This window comes from Halichoeres trimaculatus, unplaced genomic scaffold, assembly GCF_033239565.1.
Source record: "Halichoeres trimaculatus isolate MK-OKI-2021-1 unplaced genomic scaffold, fHalTri1.1 fHalTri1_scaffold_21, whole genome shotgun sequence".
NCBI lineage: Eukaryota > Metazoa > Chordata > Actinopteri > Labriformes > Labridae > Halichoeres > Halichoeres trimaculatus.
Genome location: NW_027437199.1, coordinates 2721252 through 2739699, shown reverse-complemented (window position 1 = coordinate 2739699; position 18448 = coordinate 2721252). Strand labels below are relative to the sequence as shown.

Sequence of the window (18448 nt, the reverse complement as noted above, 5' to 3'; positions counted from 1 at the left end):
AGGTTTATGTGTTTTTTATTTTACTGTTATCCTGTATTTTTGGCCATTTTATGCTGGCAAATGTACTTTTATGATCTATCACTTAAAGGCCCAACTAGGGACAAGCGTTGGAAATTAGCACTTGCTACAAACTCTCTATGCAGCGAATACATGAATTTGGAATTAGAATTAACTTTCAATAAATAAGTAAATAAAAGCACTTTGCTTTCATATTTATTTATTTTTAGTTGCAGACCTGCCAGTATGAAATACCAAAGAAAATGTTATTCAAACTAGGGGGGTGGTTCTAAGTGTGTCTAAGGTTGTACTGTTTGCCTATTGGTTCATTGATGAGGTATGTCTCCACATTTATTTTTGTTATTATTTTTACTTTGAGTTATTAATTAATTTATTTACTTGTGTATAATTTTTTAAATTTTGTTTTTATTTTCACTTTGAGTTATTTATTTATTTATTTACTTGTGTATACATTTTCTTTATTTTTGTTTTTATTTTAACTTTTAGATATTTATTTTTTTACTTATGCATACATTCTCTTTATTTTTGTTTTTATTTATTCTTTGAATTATTTATTTATTTACTCATGTATAAATATTCTTTATTTTTGATTTATTTTTACTTTGAGTTATTTATTTATTTACTTGTGTATACATTTTCTTTATTTTTGTTTTTATTTTTACTTTGAGTTATTTATTTTCTTACTTATGTACAAATTTTCTTTATTTTTGATTTTATTTCACTTCCAATTATTTTTGATTTTGGCAGGTTTGGTCCTCCATAGATTTTAGTAATAGTGATAAAAAAATAAGCTTTACTTAGGTGGCACTTCTCAAAACAGGCGTACAAAGTGATTTACAAATTAAAGTTTAACAGTCGAAGAGAATTAAAAGAAAAATTGAGGAGGACAAGATTAAAACACAGAAATAACAGAAGAGAGCCACATATTAAAAAAAAAAAAGGCAAAAAATCACCAAGGGGGGTATGGTTTCTGACTTTGTTTTTTCCACAAATTAGATCATTTTGGTAATTAAATTTATTAGTTTAAACTTTTCAGTTTAAACAAACGAAGTGAAGATGAAGAACTGAGACAAAAATCCCTCTGTTCGTCTCTCCTGTGGGTGTTCAGCACTTGATCATCTCGGTTTCCTCCTCCCATCACATCAGGCACATCAGTCCTGTCTCGCCCCAGCCGAGCTCTGACGGAAGTTGCCGAACGGAGCCGACGGAACGACTAAAAGCGGGCCAACTTCCTGAGAAACGCAGATATTCGACGGTTTAATCAGAAGAAGAGAACAGCAGGGATGACGGCTCTCAGCAGCTGGGAACTGTGCGTCAAATACGCGCTTTTCATCTTCAACTTCGTCTTTTGGGTGAGTAGATTCAACACATTTGACTTTAAAAAGCCAATTAAAATATATTTTTGTTTCAATTTCGCTCTTAATCTAACACGTCCCTTACTTAGAATCCACCTGATCTCGCCTAGAAATATGTAAAAAAAAATGAATATACAGTTTTTTTTTGTCCTATTTATTGAAGGCAAATTCGAAATTGATGAGATTATTTTCCAAATGGTGCAAAGTCACCTTAACCCTGACCACAATATGTGTTTGAAATACACCTTTCTGGCTGTATTACCTTTCCTGCTTTAGTGAACTTATTTATTTATTTATTTATTTATGTTTATTTATTTTTATTTTTTATTAATTAATTAATTTATTTATTTATTTATTTATTTATTTATTTATTTATTTATTTATGTTTATTTATGTTTATTTTTATTTATTTATTTATGTTTATTTTTCATCATTATTTTATTTATTTATGTTTATTTTTATTATTATTTTATTTATTTATCTATTTATTTATCTATTTATTTATTTTTTAACGAATGAGGAGGAAAAAAAATCAGATATTATCATTTTAAGCTCCAAATACCTCCATTTAAGCTATAAATTACTGAATGTCCTGAAATTCTGAATTTCTGAATCCTGAATTTCCTTCGGGGATAGATAAAGTATTTTCTATTTTCTATTCTTTTCTATATTCTATAAAAGAAAGCTAGCAGAGTTTTGATCATTTCTGTTTGGGTCAGATGATGAGGTGATGAGCAGCATGCAAAAGGAAAACACTTTTTGAAAACAGGACAAATTCTGTCAGAAAAGACGTTTCCACACTGATAAAGGTTTGTCCACAGAGAAAACAAAAGTGACACAAACAGAAAGATTTTTAACTTCATGAAAATCAAAAACCAGGTCTGTAAAGTGGCTCAGCATCATTGTTTCTGTGCGAAGCTGCAGGTTAACGCCTGTTAGCTCTGGGTGAGCTGATACTCTCCAGCAGGTGGCGTAAGAGAATCACTGTCTCTTCATGTCCCCTATGTGTTAAATTTAAGAATGATTGCCTGAACACGTTGCTGTGATTCATCAAACTGAATATTTGAGACTTGTTGCAGAGCGAGGGGAAGCAGCAGCAGCAGAGACGGACAGAGACAGAGAGATGAGGGAGGGGCTCACTAACAAAGCTGGTGTTGTTGGTTTCACTGGGTTTACTGGGAGCAGAGAGCTGCTCCATTTACCTCCACAAACAACCACAGCTCCCTCCCAGTAGGTGTGTGTCCGAACAGCGTAGAGTTTGTTTGATTCGACTGCTACGTGAAGCTATTTCTGTCAGTACGTCAGGGTCACAGGATTTATTTCACACAGTTCCCAGAAATGAATCATCAGTTTAGATAATCCAGTTACTGTTAATCTTATTTATCAGGAGGAATTCCAAACATTTTTTTGATATATTTGAATAGAGCAACACTTAGGTGAACGTTTTCTTCCACCAGGATGCAGCGTGCTTGTTTAAGATGTGTGGTGCACCTGGATCTCAGCAGTTTAGTAAAATGTGGATTTGGTTTCAGGGTTTTTACATTTCCAGAGAAAATGCTGGATGCTGAAATGCTGAGCCCCTTTACCCTCTTACCCTTTGGGCACCAGTCCTGTTTATAACATCTGTTTATTGAATTCGAGCTAGCAGGACAAAGATGAAGTGACTGTCTGGTTTCCATGGCGACAGATCATTCCCCATTCATTTCTATGGGCTAATTTTTGGTTTTTAATGTTGAATATTTGAAAAAGTAAAAGGGTAAGAAATTTTAAATAGTAATTACACTATTCCCCCTGAACATTCAGAAAATTTTGCAATTTAAACTAGCGAAAATTTGTCCTAGGAGTAGTCGGGCAAAAAACGTACCGAAGAATTATTAATTTGATTTAACAAATTCGGTATTCTGAATAAAAAAAATGCTTCACTTTGTTTTTGAGGAGGTGAATATTTGCAGGAATAATCTGAGCTAGCATATTTACTCTTTAAAAAACAAGTTCATGATGAAATAAAAGGAAAATAATCCAGAAAACTTTATTTTCAAACAAAAACTGAGGATATCTGTGCAAATTGATCGCAATTTCATGCCTGAATTATTCATAACATGTTGTTTATCTAAAAGCCAGAGATCTCACGTTTCCTCCCTCTGGATGTTGATTTAAAAATATCCCTGAAAAAAAAAAAAGTCTGAGTAATTCAGAGGAAGAGGAAACTGAATAACATTTACTTCCTGTTGGTTAATACTGACATGAAATCGCTGTAAAACCTAAAATATTGTCATTTTCAGATGAGCAAAAACTGGATTTGTTGTTAAAGTTTGAAGTTCTTAAGCTCACTTTAACTTATATTTTTATTTTTATTTCAGAATGAGTCAAATAAACAATTAAAAAAGCATAAAAATGTTAAAAATTTGAATAAAATTTTGCGACCTTTTGTAAATTTTTCCCTCAGAGGTCGTCTGAACTTGCTAAAGTCAGTGTATCTGCGTTTTAACTCATAGAAAGTCTTGCTTTACTGTCTCCCTCTGACTGCTGTCAATCACACCCCATGCCCCGCCCACCGTGCGTTCTGATTGGCTCTGTGTCACATGACCCTGAGAGGCAAAGTTCAGTGCAGAGTGTTCTTTGTTTACTCCTGTTTTTGATGCTGAAAGTTCATTTTTTCTTTAAAAGACTGAAAAAAAATAATCCTCACGCTTTCAGATGAGGTTTTTTTTTAATCCTCTTTTTTGATTTTACCTGATTTTTCCGACTCTGCTGATCTGAACCGTCTTTCTGCTGAAGTACCTGCCTGTTAATAGCTTTCACCTGCTCTGATTTCTCTGCTTGGCCTCCACTGGAGCAGAAACACTCCTCCCTCTGTCCCTCCTCTGCTCTCCCCTCCTCCTCCTCCTCCTTCCTCTTCCTCTCAGCCCTTCCCCTCGCTCTCTGAGTACACCCAGGTGAGCCCAGCTCAGGGTGTGGCTCTGTAAAAACCCCGCAGCTGCACTCTTCTTCTTCTCACTCTTCTTCCCACGGGTTCAGGAGACCGTGTCACTTTGGGAACTCTGTGTTTGGACTTTTCTCCTTAAAGAGCAGCTCAATCTGAAGCCATGGGCGGACTGCAGTGCATCAAATACTTGATGTTTATTTTCAACTTTCTCTTCTGGGTATGTAGAGCCGCTCACTGAGAGTTTTCTGTGGTTGATACTCGACACCGGTTGCTGTGTTTGGGGATTTGGTTGCTTTCTCGTGGGGTTTAGTGATTGAGAAGAAAGTCTTTGTGGTTTTGTTTGAGTAGTTTGAGAAGTCTGAGGTTTCAGTGTCTTCATTCAAAGACCGTCAGCTGAAGTCTGAGAAAGTATCTGAAACTCACAGAATCAGGTCATTGGATTCACCTGGGTGTGTGTGTGAGTGTGTGTGTGATTTCTGGAAGAGTTGGCTCTCGCTCAGACAGAAACAATCCCTGGCAGGACTTTAAAGCACATGTGATGATCTTTGGTGGCAGCGCGACACAGTTTTCCAACAGATTCATGTTGAGATGAAATAACTGGAGCACTGTTTGTGAAACTGATAACATCTCGTCTCTGTTTCAACTGAAATAAATCAAGATAAAGTCACATGGTTTCCTGAGTGGTGACACCAATCAGCCTCTGGTTTCTTCAGCTTTAAGAGAGGAACTTTGAATCTCTTTCATTTACGAGATGTTAGTCAAACAAACTTTGAGTTTTTAGAGTTTTTATTCGTTGTTTATTAGTCAATAAAAAAAATTTGGAGTTAGATTTCTATTTTAAGCAACTATGAAGCTTCAAAGTTGTATTAAAAGAGCTGAAATACTTAATGTTACACAACAAGTAGCTCCTGATCTAAAAAACAAATTCATCGTAAATTAAAGCCCCAGTAAGTAACTTTATACTCATTAATTTTGGCAAAACAATACTTTAAATGTGTAAAAGTAGTCATCTTTTATAAAAACACCTCAACACACTGCAAAAATCTCAAATCTTATTAAGTGTTTTGTTTTATTTTAAGTAAAAATTTCTTTTTTTGAGCTCGATATGCGCCACATTCAACTTATAAGTCCAGAAAAATGTCTTATTTCAAGTTATTTACAGACAAAAATGAGGTCTGAATTGCTGTAACAAGTAAAAAAAAATCTGACAATGAAATGCTAGAATAATATCTTAATACAAAAATGTTTCTCTTCTTCCATTGGCAGATTTTTTATTCTTGTTACCTCATTTTAGTCTTTAAATAACTTGAAATAAAACATTTTCCTGGACTTATAAGTTGAATGTGGCTCATATCAAGCTTAGAAAAGCAATTTCTACTGAAAATAAGACAAAAACACTTGATAAGATTTCAGTTTTTTGCATTTTATTGCTTACATTAGCGACTTTGACCAACACCTAACCCCCAAACTGCTACAGAGAAATTGTTTTGTGATGCGCTAATAGTCTTGTTTGGTTTTGTGGACGATAAAGAGACACTGCTGCTAATTTTAGGATCTTAAAAACTTCTCACTGGAGCTTTAATTTTACACAATATTGAATCTTTTTCTGAGGAGCACTTTAAACCCTCCCCACCCACTCAGAGCTGACTTCAAGCTCGATCACTTCGAAGACAAAGGTTACAAAAGTTCATCCAGTTAGCGTTAGCTTGCTCTGCTTCATTCATGATTCATCATCTCTGACTCATTCACCCCCGACTGTTTGTCTCATCTGTGTGAGCCAATCAGATTTAAATACAGGTGAGCAGTTTGTCATAAAGCCTCGCTGGTTTCTGGTTTGGTTAAATACTCTGCTAATGCTAATGCTAATATGAGATGATCCCATATATACTGAACTATATCTATTAAACCACTTTCTAAGACCAAATCATGATAATCTTATTTAAAAATCATGGAAACTCCTCTTTAACACCTTCTCAGATCAAAGTGTGGCTTTGAAATTTTGCTAAATCTAATCGAACGTGTACAAAAATCACTGGTGCTACTATTGCTAACTGAGAATAACCTTAGTTTGGAGACTTCAGAGTCGTCTGTTTCGGATAAACGGACGACTAAACCACAGTTTATTTTCTCTGTGGGACTTTTTGGATGTTTTTTTTGTGATTTTATTTAAGAGTAATGTCGAATTATGTTAAAGTTGATTTGAAGACTCATTTTGTTGGAGCTCTCGGTTAGCTAACAGCTCACATACCGGGCGTATCTTCAATCTTCTTGGACCACTTTAATATTTTTTCAGATTCTCTTAGAAACAGAAACTGATGAATTTAGCATCTTTTTTTAAAGTTTCAGTTCAATTTATGAAGATTTGATGTAAACTTACACAAGAAATACTGAATGAAATCCTTTAAATGAGTCCGATTGGAAGACAAATCTTCCTGAAGCTCGGTTTTGAGCGTCAAAAATCCTTTCTTTTATGATTTTTTTGGGAACACTGAAGCCTTTATACTGTCAGTACATCTATTAAGTCTTAAAACACTCTGGTGAGAAATTCAAAGTTTAATTTCACGTTCAAAACAAGTCTTACTTTTAATTCTTCCTGGGTTAAAACCTGAAAACCCATTGATCACAGGTGTTTTTTAAATCACTGTAACTCTACGGACATTTGGGCTAGCGGGAAAATCCAGACTGCTCCTTAAAGAAGAAAAAACTAGCAATAAGTGATGCACGCTGGCCTCATTACCGTAACTCTTCAAACATTTGAGTGAGTGAAAGATAAAGGAGGACCATTAGCCTCAAATCTTTGTTTCAGACCGTCACCGTCTCTCCATCATCGATTCCCTTTCAGTGCTGTGGTTGTGAGCGACGACCCAAAGGCCATGTCCACACCATAGACTGTAAAAAAAAAAAAAAAAAAAAATTTGGACGTCATCTTGCTCGGCTTGAAGTGAGGTCTCCACTAAAACTGCTCCCCCTGGTGGCTGGCTGCAGTATAGGTCAAAAAATCCGTAAATAACAGGAAAAGGCCTTTAATGCTCACTTTAACCAGACTAGAAGGCTCTGACACGAGTAGTTTTGTTTATCGAAGAGGCCGGTGTTGCTTGAGGCTTGTTTCGAGGACAAACCTTTGTGGCCTTAATTGTAAAACACACAGGAGTAACTGGAGCCAGTTTGGTGTGTTTCCATCTCTGTTTGCTGACATTTCCAAACGTCCTCCTCTTGAGTCAAAGTTTAAACTTGAAGATAAAGACCCGGGTTAAAACTCCAGCCTTGGTGATGACCACATGAGGTTGGCGTGACACCTCTGGAGCTTTTCAGGCAGAGATGACCTCCACGTTTCCACAGCCCGCTCTGATATTACCGTGATTATCAGATCACAGCCTCAGAGGAACACACGCAGCGGCGTTTAGCTCAGGTTTAATGACTGTTTTCACGGGCTGAGTCTGCAGAGTCAGAGCGTAATGAAGCCACAGGCGGCTGCATGTGGACAAACAGGATGACAGCGGTGTAAACAACACAGGAAGCCCCGCCCCCGGAAACATAAAGAGCAGATTGGATAGATCAAGAGTCTTCAACCTGTGGCTCTTTGACTCCTTTGCAGTGGCTCCTTGTAGCTTTAAAAAAAAATTATTAAAATAAAAAAAAACATTATTAAAATAAAAAAAAATAAAAAAAATTCTTAGAGGGTATTGATAATTAAAGAAAATGAGTCAAAATGATATCAAATTTGTGTTTTATTTATTAAGCTATTTTTTATTTTTGTAAATTAATTAATTTCAATTTTTGAGAAATTTTTGAAAAATTTTAAAATTCCAAAATTGTCCAAAATTTTGGAGAATTTTTCTTTTTTAATTTTTTAAAAATGTTTAAAATGCAAAAATTAAAATCTGCGCATTTTTGAAATGCCTGAGGACATTGCTGATTAAAGTCACTGACACTACAGAAAATCATGTTTTGTTGAATTACATATGCATCACATCTTGTAATAAAGATTTCCAAATTTTTCTTCTTTTTTTTTTCTTTTTAGATTTTTTGCAAATCTTTGAATTTCATTTTATTTAAAAAAAATTTCAAAACTTAGGAAATAAGTTCCAAATTTTTTTAAGATTTTGAAAATGCATATTTAATTTCTGCATTTTTGCAAAAAATAAATACATTTTATATATTTGAAAAATGTTACAAATTTCTGAAAGGAATTTTTTTATGTTTATTGTAAATTTATAAAACTGGATTTTTTTTTTTTTTAATTGAATATATTTAAACTTTTGCGTGTTTTTTTAATTTATTTTTTGGCAATTTTTTGAACTTTAAAAATTTTTGAAAAATTATGCAACTTAATGAATGTCTTAATTTTTTCAAATTTATACAGTTTATGAGATTACAAATTTTTCCCTTTTTTCGATATTTGAAAATCTATTAAAATTTGAAAAAAAAAAAAAATTAAGACATCGCATGTACAATTTATTAAACAAAAAAAAATTCTTGTTTGGATACTTATCCACTAGATGTTTTTTTTCTTAATAGTGAAGATAAAGTAGATTTTGTGTCTCCTGAATGACTTTAATCCTGGTGAGTTGAGGAAAAAATAGCGCCTATGAAAGTAAAGGTTGCAGACCTCTGGGATAGATGGAGCCGGATTCTCTGAAACTGTGTGAAAAATGCTTTTTCTGCCTCTGAAAGCCTCTCAGCTGTGGTTTGAGCTGGAGCTTCTGCTAACCGTGGCTAATGAGCGCTAATGGGAATCTCGAGGGACAGGGGATGAGCTTTTTCCAGGATGCTGCTTCACAAACACCACAAACTCTCCAGAGAGTGATAACTGTGCATTAACACCGGAGAAATGAATCATTCAGGACGCTTTGAGCTTCTCTCTGTTTTTAGTCTCAGATTTAACGACCACATCATGGTCATAAAACCTCATCACGGATTTCTTGTGGCTAATTTGAAGACTAACATCATTAAGTGTTTGCTCCAGCGGTGAAATCTTTAGGACAAAAATAAAACCAGAAGCTGTTAATGGATGAGTAATGACTTCCATTAAAATCAGAGTAAGTCAAACTGATGGATGTTATTCTGCCTCAGTTGGCGCTCCAGGCTACGTGTGGATGACAGGGTGTGTCCTCTGAGCTGAATCAGAGCTGGGTTTAGTCAGTGTGTCTGTGATGACAGACCTGTTGGCGTGGTGGATCCAAACTATTTGTTGATGTTGAATCGACTCTTGATTTCACAATATTTTTACTCCTGTTCCTGGAAAACACGTCAGAGTTCGTCTCAGAGGGTTTCATCACAATCATCTTCAAATTGTCGGAGTTAAAAACATTCCTGCAGGACATCCTCAGTATGACTCATAAATCCCAGGACTTGTCATGATTATCTGAAGTTCTTGTGTTGTTTTATAACCAGAAGTCTTTAAAACCACAGATCCAGCTTCAACTACCGCCTGTTTATGTTGAATTGTACGCAACTGTTTTGGTTTTCTCAGACGCCTCTCATTTTTATCTGCTCTTATAACTGAATTAAGTTTAATACAGGCCCAAAGTTAAAAGTATGGATATAATACCAAAAACTTAAAGAGGGGGTATTCTGCTCTCCCATGTAACTAAACAATCTTTGTAGAAATCCCTGAATTTTTCCATAAAAAATCAAATAAAGCACAGGACTGGCTGAAATAATGATGCTCCAAGATACGGGCCTCAAACACTGAGGTCTGCCTTTAGCTCTGCCCCTGATAAGCTTCCAGAGGCCTGGCCAATCAGAGCAAAGGGGGTCCAAGTAGCAGGGAGCATTAACCCATTTAGACCAGATGCAATATTATAAAAATAATGTAATAAAAAGTAGCACAAACTTTCCACTTCTTCCACATGTATGTTAACACATCACAGGTTGTATCCAGCCTTAAAGGTGTATACACACAAATATTTGAGTAAGGGTTTTCTAAAACTGCAGTGAGTGAAAAATGGTGATTTTACTGAGCTGTAAATCATTAAAGATACTATGGGGCACCATAGCGCCAGGAGAAAGACTTAAAAAGCATAATGCCTCCTCTTTAAAATAAAAACCCCAAGCAGACTAAAAAGCCCAAAATACCCCCTCTTTAAAAAAAATGAGGCAAACTTAAAAAAAAGCATAATACCCCTCTTTAAAAAAAAAAAAAAAACTAAATATCACTTCTTTAAAAAAAATCAAGCAGATAAAAAAAGACACAAAAAACCCCGTTTTTTTTAAACAAGCTGACTTTGGAAAAAAGAAACAAAAACAATACCCACTCTTTAAAAAACAGCAATCAGATAAAAAAAACACAATACCCACTCTTTAAAAAACAGCAATCAGATTTTTTTAAAAAAACACAATACCCTCTCGTTAAAAAACAGCAATCAGATTTTTTTAAAAAAAAGCACAATACCCCCTCTTTAAAAAAAAATCAAGCAGATTACAAAACACACAAAAGCCCCTCTTAGAAAAAAAAAATCAAGCAGACATAAAAAAGCACAATACCTCCTCTTTAAAAAAAATCTAACAGACTAAAAAAAGCACAATGCTCTCTTTTTAAAAAAATCAAGCAGACTAAAAAAAGAACAATACCCCCTCTTTAAAAAAAAGCAAGCAGATTAAAAAACTCACAATACCCCGTTTAAAAGGAATCAAGCAGATTAAAAAAGCACAATATCCCTTCTTTAAATAAAACCAGAAAGCAGAAAGTTCAACCTTCATATCTGATTAAGCCTGATGTTTTTGAGGATTATTAACCATGATTCAGGCGTTGCTCCGTCACATTCTCCCTCCTCATGCTGAGGTGTAGCCGTGTTCCCTGAGTCATGCCTGGGAGGACATGTTGGGGCATGAAGCTTCACGTGACGGCGTTATCTCATGCACAACAACAGACGTCAGCGAGGAAACAAAACGGGCGCCAACACAGTGATGACAAACATGTGTTTAGCGGTTGCCATGGTAACCTTATTACTGCGTTTACCTCTCAAACATGTGACGGCTCTTCTGTCTGTTCTTAAATTAAAGAATGTGCCAGCGGCTGGAGTGAGTCACACGTGGAGTATTTTGAGAGGAAAAGTTGATTTCCTTTGTTGGAACCTGACGAGCTGGTTGCTGGTCGGGAGTTTCTGGGTGGGTCGGGTGTTCAGGGGAATGTGTGGGGGAGAGACTGCAGCGTGTTTGACTTCCTGTTTGACTCCAGAGCAGGTCATCCGTGAATTATGACTTCCTAATGATCCTGATTCTCTGATTTAAGCCGAGCACGCCGTCAGGAATCTGTTAGAGTTCTGCAGAAATCAATCTGTCTCTGCTTCAGTTTGTGTCTGAGTGAAAAAAAACATGTTTTCATGTGTTCAACATCTGAGACATCCTCAATTATTTACAGACGAGAGAGAAGTTCAACAGCGGAGAGTAAACCTGAGTTAAAGTTTTATTTTAAACTAGTCTCTCCTGACCATCTTCTCTTTGCAAAATGATGTAGTACCTTTAGTTTTTAGTTCCTGAACTCTCTGACCTTAGTTTTTAGTTCCTGGACTCTCTGACCTTAGTTTGTAGTTCCTGGACTCTCTGACCTTAGTTTTTAGTTCCTGGACTCTATAACCTTAGTTTGTAGTTCCTGGACTCTCTGACCTTAGTTTGTAGTTCCTAGACTCTCTGACCTTAGTTTGTAGTTCCTGGACTCTCTGACCTTAGTTTTTAGTTCCTGGACTCTATAACCTTAGTTTGTAGTTCCTGGACTCTCTGACCTTAGTTTTTAGTTCCTGGACTCTCTGACTTTAGTATTTAGTTCCTGGACTGTGTGACTTTATCTTTTTAGTTCCTGGACTCTCTGACCTTAGTTTTTAGTTCCTGGACTCTCTGACTTGAGTTTTAAGTTCCTGGGTTCTCTGACTTGAGTTTTGAGTTCCTGGGTTCTTTGACTTAAGTTTTTAGTTCCTGGACTCTCTTAACTTAAGCTTTTAGTTCCTGGACTGACTGACTTTAGTTTTAAGTCCCTGTACTCTCTGACTTTTGTTTCTTAGTCCCTGGACTCTTTTACCTAAGTTTTTAGTTCCTGGACTCTCTGCCCTTGGTTTTAGGTCCTGGACTCTCTGACTCTAGTTTTTAGTTCCTGGACTGTGTGACTTTATCTTTTTAGTTCCTGGACTCTCTGACCTTATTTTTTAGTTCCTGGACCCTCTGACTTTATTTTTAAGTTCCTGGTCTGTCTGACTTTATTTTTAAGGTTCCTGGACTCTTTAAGCCTAGTTTTTAGTTCATGGACTCTCTGACTTTAGTTTTTAGTTCCTGGACTCTGTGACTCGAGTTTTTAGTTCCTGGACTGTCTGACTTTAGTTTTAGTTCCTGGACTTTCTGACTTAATGCTTGTTTCCTCTCGTTCAGCTTGCAGGCACTGCGGTGTTGGCGATCGGCCTATGGCTGCGTTTTGACTCCAGGACGGCCGGACTGTTTGAAGGAGAGGAGTCGCCGACCGTCTTCTTCACAGGTAAGATCAAAGACACGGTTCAGTCTGGGCTCACGTTCAAGGTTTAAGACAGATTCAGGGTCAGAGTAGAAGAGAGACTGCACAACAAGGAATATTTCTCTTAAATCAATGTCAGAATAAATGTTTATCATCACAGACCAGCAGCCAACAAAGTTTTTGACGACTCTCTTTAAAGGAAATCTCTGCAGGTGACTTAGCTCATTAAACTGTGGATAAACAGGCCAGGCTTTTATTTTGAAAAGCATATCTGAACTGCACATCAGGGAGAAAAAAAAAGGCGAACCATGTATTTCCTGGATTTCCTGCCTGAAGGAGAAACAGGAAGTGAACATAAATTAACTTAACTTCACTTAAGCACAATGAAAGGATGCATCAGTGTCACATGAACGTACAGGAGTTTTCATGTCTTCACTGAAAGAGGAGGAAAGAGAAACTGTGTTTGTTGAGAGCTGAACCTTTCAAAATAAAACCAAAGAGAGGAACAAAAAGTGACATACATGCCATAGATTATTAGCGTGTAGGATGAACAGGAGATGAAGATTATTGAACTTTGACTTTATTAAAGTGCAGTGAGAGGATTCATCTTTGGAGGTTTCACAGTTTGATGCTTGAACCAGAACTTTTTGAGATTTATGTCGTTTTTTAGACGAGAGGGAGGGAGAAACACAACTTTCCACTCTAATTGCTTGTGCACAGATTCATAGCAGGAGATATATTTCACTTCCATCTCAAAGATGATGTTTGGTAAGGACTAAACCCTAAAATGTGCTGGTATAGAATTATCCATTAATAAAGGTAAATTTTCAGAATAAAAGGACTGTGTGTTTAAAAGAAAAAAAAAAAAGAGTCAACAGATCAAGCTTTCATTTTGAAATCAGTCTAGAGCTGTGCACAGCAGGTAGATGTAAAGGTGAAGCTTTAATTTTCTAGATTTTTGGAGGTTTTTTATATATTTTGGTTCATATTTGATTTTTTTTTGTCTTTATTCAGAGAATAGTTGAGGGAAAAATGATTTTTTACTTTTACAAAAATCTGTGCTGGGGCGTGTCATTTTAATCCACCCTAAAGACGACGTTTGGGAAGGGAGAGATTTTTTTGGTTAAATCTTCTGTCACATTTACTACAGGAGAACAAAACATGACACATCAGAAAGGTTGGAATAACTTATGGTCTTTAAGTTGCCATTGCCGCTTTCTTTTCAGTTATGTTTTGTTTTTGTTTACCCACGTCTTTGATGATTTTATTCTATTTTAGTCTTTGTTTATTTTTTTTGTTTATTATTTTCTCCCCGTCTCTGTTTTTATTATCTTACTACTTTGTTATAAAGTACAGTAATACATTATTGATTTTGCTGCATTCTGTTATTTGTATGTTATTAATTTTATTTTATTTTTTTAATTTTTTTATTGAATTTTAATCATATTATTTCATGGTTATTTTATTTTTTAATTTTATTTTTCATCATTTTTTGGTTATTTTATTATTTTAATTTTATTATTTTATTTTTATATTTTAATTGTATTATTTTAAGGTTATTTTATTATTTTATTTTTTATTCATTATTTTTTTATTTCATATTATTTTTATTATTATTGTTGTTATTATTATTATTATTATTAGTTGTAGTAGTAGTAGTAGTAGTAGTATTTTTTAGTATATATTATTATTGTTATTATTATTAGTAGTAGTAGTATTTTTTATTATTATCATTATTATTTTTATTATTGTGTTTTTCCATGTTAAAATACAATACAATACTAAAAAAAAAGACATGGCATAGAAAGCATTTCAACCACCATTTATAACTGCATGGATAATTCTTCAAAATAAAAGCATTGTGTGAAAATGGCAGGTGAAATGGAACAGGTCGGGCTCTTATTTTGAAAAAGTAGCAGGTAGATATTAAGGTTTATGTTTTATTTTCTTAATTTCTAGCATGAAGCCTTTGATCTGACATGTGACAAGTTTTCTGACCAACATGATGAACACACGCGTGTGACTTCACACACCCATGACCGTATGAGCCTAAAAACAGCTGATGAGCTCATTTATCGAACCAAAGACGGGATCAGTTGGTGTAAATAATTCACAGCTCCCCCTACAGGTCAACCTCTGTATGACCTGTGTGCTCCTGCTTCAATCTGTGACGTCACTAACGGCGTTTCTCATCAGGGACTCTGAACCTGAGACTGGACCTGGTCTAAAGACGGTTTTCCGAGCGCTCAGAGGGCAGCTGAGGCCAGCCGGTCCACAGCGAGGCGGCTCCTCGGCCCCGGCAGATCCGTCCACACACAGCGCTCATTCTTCCCTCCTCACAGGGACGCCTTTGTCTCCAACTCTGTGTTTCTCTCCCAGAAATCCAGACCGCCGCTCCCTGGCGTTTCTCCTCCATCAGTCGGAGAGCGGAGTGGGCCGCGGGGCGACGGGGGATTGTTTGGAAATGACAAACATGTTAATGAGAGCGGGAGGAAGATTTCAGAGCAGATTATGACTCGTTATTTCAAAACCACATCAGGGACAGAAATCTTTACGCTGTCACGTCTTTAAGACGGCGATGGAAAGAGTTTGGAAACTCCTGACGTGTTGTTTCGCTCTGATTTACGACTTTCTGATGAGATTTCTTCATCTGTGAATAAATAAAAACCTCACCCTCCAGAGAAATCATCGACTGACCCTCCTCTGTGTGTCTTTCTGTCCTGCAGGCGTTTACATCCTGATCGCAGCCGGGGCGCTGATGATGGTCGTCGGCTTCCTGGGATGCTGCGGCGCCATCAAAGAGTCGCCGTGCATGCTGGGATTGGTGAGGGATTCTTTGATTTTATCGCTCATCAAAACCAAACCTCAATCCTTTGTTTCTTAACGATTGTCCTGTCGTTTCGTTCAGTTCTTCTTCTTCCTGCTCCTCATCTTCGCCGTGGAGGTGGCGGCTGGGATCTGGGGACTCTCCAATAAAGACAGAGTAAATAAACACACACACACACACACACACACACACACACACATTTGTTTCTTTAGCATCAGTGTGTGATGTTTGTCTCCGCCCTCGCCGTCTCCAGGTGGTGGAGGACGTCACAGAGTTCTACAAACAGACGTACACCAACTACAAAGAAACCCGACAGGAGGCGCTGAAGGAGACGCTGCGGCTCGTCCACTTCGGGGTAAGAACACCTCCTCACTCCTCATTGGCTCTCTGTGACCATGTGACCATGTGACCTCGCTCAGGTGTCTAACTCTCCCTCTGACCTCCTCAGCTGGACTGCTGCGGCCCCACGGGGACGGTGATCGACGCCGCCAAAGACATCTGCCCCAAGAAGGAGGGGCTGGAGGTCCTCATCACCAAGGTAACGGGATCCAAACGGGGTTTCTGACCCACTCGAGCAGGGGTTTGATTCCTCGTTTAGAGAGTGATTCAGTAAACGTTTGTTTGTGTTTCAGAGCTGTCCGGCCGCCATCGACGAGATGTTCAACACAAAGCTGCACATCATCGGCGGCGTGGGGATCGGTATCGGCGTCATCATGGTGAGAACGGTCTTTGACCTTTGACCTTTTCAACCCTTGGTTTGTAGTTCATCCTTTCTTTCTGATGTTTGTTTGAAAGTTTCGTAAAGTCGTCGTAAACAAACTTTGGTCAGAGTAAATATTTGTTTTCAGCTCAAACCTCCTCAGGATGTTTCCTCAGTCCTCCCCTCGTCTCCTTTGCTTTAATTTTTCTTTGTTTCACTACTTTTCTGTCCTTCCTCTTTCTTCCCTTCTTCCCTCTTTCTTCTTTTTCTGTCATATTTGTCGTCCCTCATATATTTCACTTCGTCTTTTTTTGTCTTTTTCTCACGCACTTGTTTTTCTCTCTTTTTTTCTACTTTCTCCTTTTTGTTTCTTTTTTCTAAATTTGTTCCTTTCAGTCCTCACAGTTTTTTTTGGTGTTTTTGTCTTTCTGTCCTTTTCTGTTTGTTTTTCTCATTTCTTAATTTCTGTTGCTCTTTTTTGTGTCAGTCAATCTTTTGTCTTTTTTTCCTTCACTTTTTTTTGTTTCTTTCTATCTTTTTTTGTCCTTGGTCTTTTTCTTTTTTTTTTCTTAATTTTAGTTTTTTTCTTTCTGTCCTCAGTCATATTTTTACTTATTGTCTTTTTCTCTTTTAACTTCACCTTCCTCATCTGATTCTTTTCCCTTTTGTCTTTTCTTCTGAATTTTTCTCACATTTGTTTTTCTCTTTATCTTTTGTTTTTTTTTCTTTCTCCCCCTTTCTCTTTTTTGTTTCTAATTTCTCATTTTCTATTTTTTCTTTCAGTTGTCTCCCATTTTTCTTTTTATCTGTTTTCCCCTTTTCCTGTCTTTTTTCCTTTGTCACTTTAAATTTTAATTTAAAAAAAAAAATTTTTTGTCTTTTTCTTTTTTGTTTTTCTCAGTTCTTAATTTCTGTTCCTCTCTTTGTTGTCATCAATCTACTCTTAGTTATTTTTGTAATCTAAAGTCTTTTTGTAATTTTAGTTTATCTATTTTTTTTTAAATTTCTGTTTCTTTTCTTTTTGTCTTTTCCATCTTTGTTTTTCTCTTTATCTTTTGTTTTTTTCCTTCTCCCCCTTTCTCTTTTTTGTTTCCCTTTTCTCATTTTCTGTTTTTTTCTTTCAGTTGTCTTCCTTTTCTCCTCTTTCCATCTGTTTTCCCTTATTACTCTTTTTTTTGTCACTTTTTTTTTTGTTTCTCTCATTTCTTAATTTCTGTTCTTCTCTTTGTTGTCACCAGTCTACTCTTAGTTATTTTTTTCATCTTTCATCTCAAGTTTTTTTTTTTATATATATATTTATATTTTTTAATTTAAGTCTTTTTTTCTTTCTGTCCTCAGTCTTCTTCTTTTGCTTATTTGTCTTTTTCTCTTTTAACATCATCACCTTCCTCTTCCTTCTTTCTTTTCCCTTTTTGTCTTTTCTTCATTCTTTTTGTTCCCTCAGTGGCTCAGTGACCTGCTCCACTTTAAATTAAACTGATCTCAAACATGAAGCTGTTTTTTTCTTTAACATTTAATTTTTTAATATTTAATATTTATTTTATTCTTAACTTCTGTCCTCGTCTCGTCCACAGATCTTCGGGATGATCTTCAGCATGATGCTCTGCTGCGCCATCAAGAGGTCCAGAGACTACGTCTGAGTCTCCGCCCTCCTCCTCCTCCATCTTTAATTTATGTGTCCCCTCGTTCCTAACCTCGGCTTTCGTCCGTTCAGTAATCTGTCGTTTTGGATCCGTACAGGAGGAAGCAGCGACCTGTGAGAGTACGGAGCTGTTTTTATTTCTCTGCAGACAGAACAAAGAGTCTTCAGAGTCTTCATCACATCAGAGCGCCGGCTGCAGGACGGAGACACATCTGTGGCTCTGCCGCCCTCTAGAGGACTCTGTAGGTCACTGCGCTTTAGTTCAGACGTGTTCAGTTTTATCTGCTCTGTACTTTAACGGTTTGTTTGAAGCTAAATGGATTTTTATAACGTGACTGGATTTTTAATTTGCGCGTTCCTGATGTTGCACATTAAGAAGCTTTGGTTTTATAAAAGCAGAACTGTCCAGTTTTATGCAAATATTTTGATGAGAGCAGTTCAAATGTATCTTTACACCAAATAAATTCACTAATAATAAACAGATGTTGTGTTAAATCTGACCTTTTCTTTCACAGTATTAATAACACAAACACAGACGTG

The 18448-nt window shown here is 36.3% G+C and overlaps 1 protein-coding gene across 2 annotated transcripts; it reads left to right on the top strand.

Moving 5' to 3' along the window:
- The first annotated feature begins 1202 nt into the window (after window positions 1–1202).
- Window positions 1203–18391, top strand: cd9b (CD9 molecule b). Of its 2 annotated transcripts, none has more exons than XM_074697931.1 (8): window positions 1203–1370; window positions 12661–12763; window positions 15466–15563; window positions 15648–15722; window positions 15820–15921; window positions 16015–16104; window positions 16199–16282; window positions 17841–18391. In XM_074697931.1, exons 1-8 carry the CDS (start codon window positions 1302–1304, stop codon window positions 17904–17906), a joined length of 687 nt encoding a protein of 228 aa, XP_074554032.1. In that variant the 5' UTR covers window positions 1203–1301; the 3' UTR covers window positions 17907–18391. The 2 variants fall into 2 exon arrangements, with proteins under 2 accessions (XP_074554032.1, XP_074554033.1); XM_074697932.1 differs by lacking the exon at window positions 1203–1370 and adding an exon at window positions 4300–4516.
- The last annotated feature ends 57 nt before the right edge of the window (window positions 18392–18448 follow it).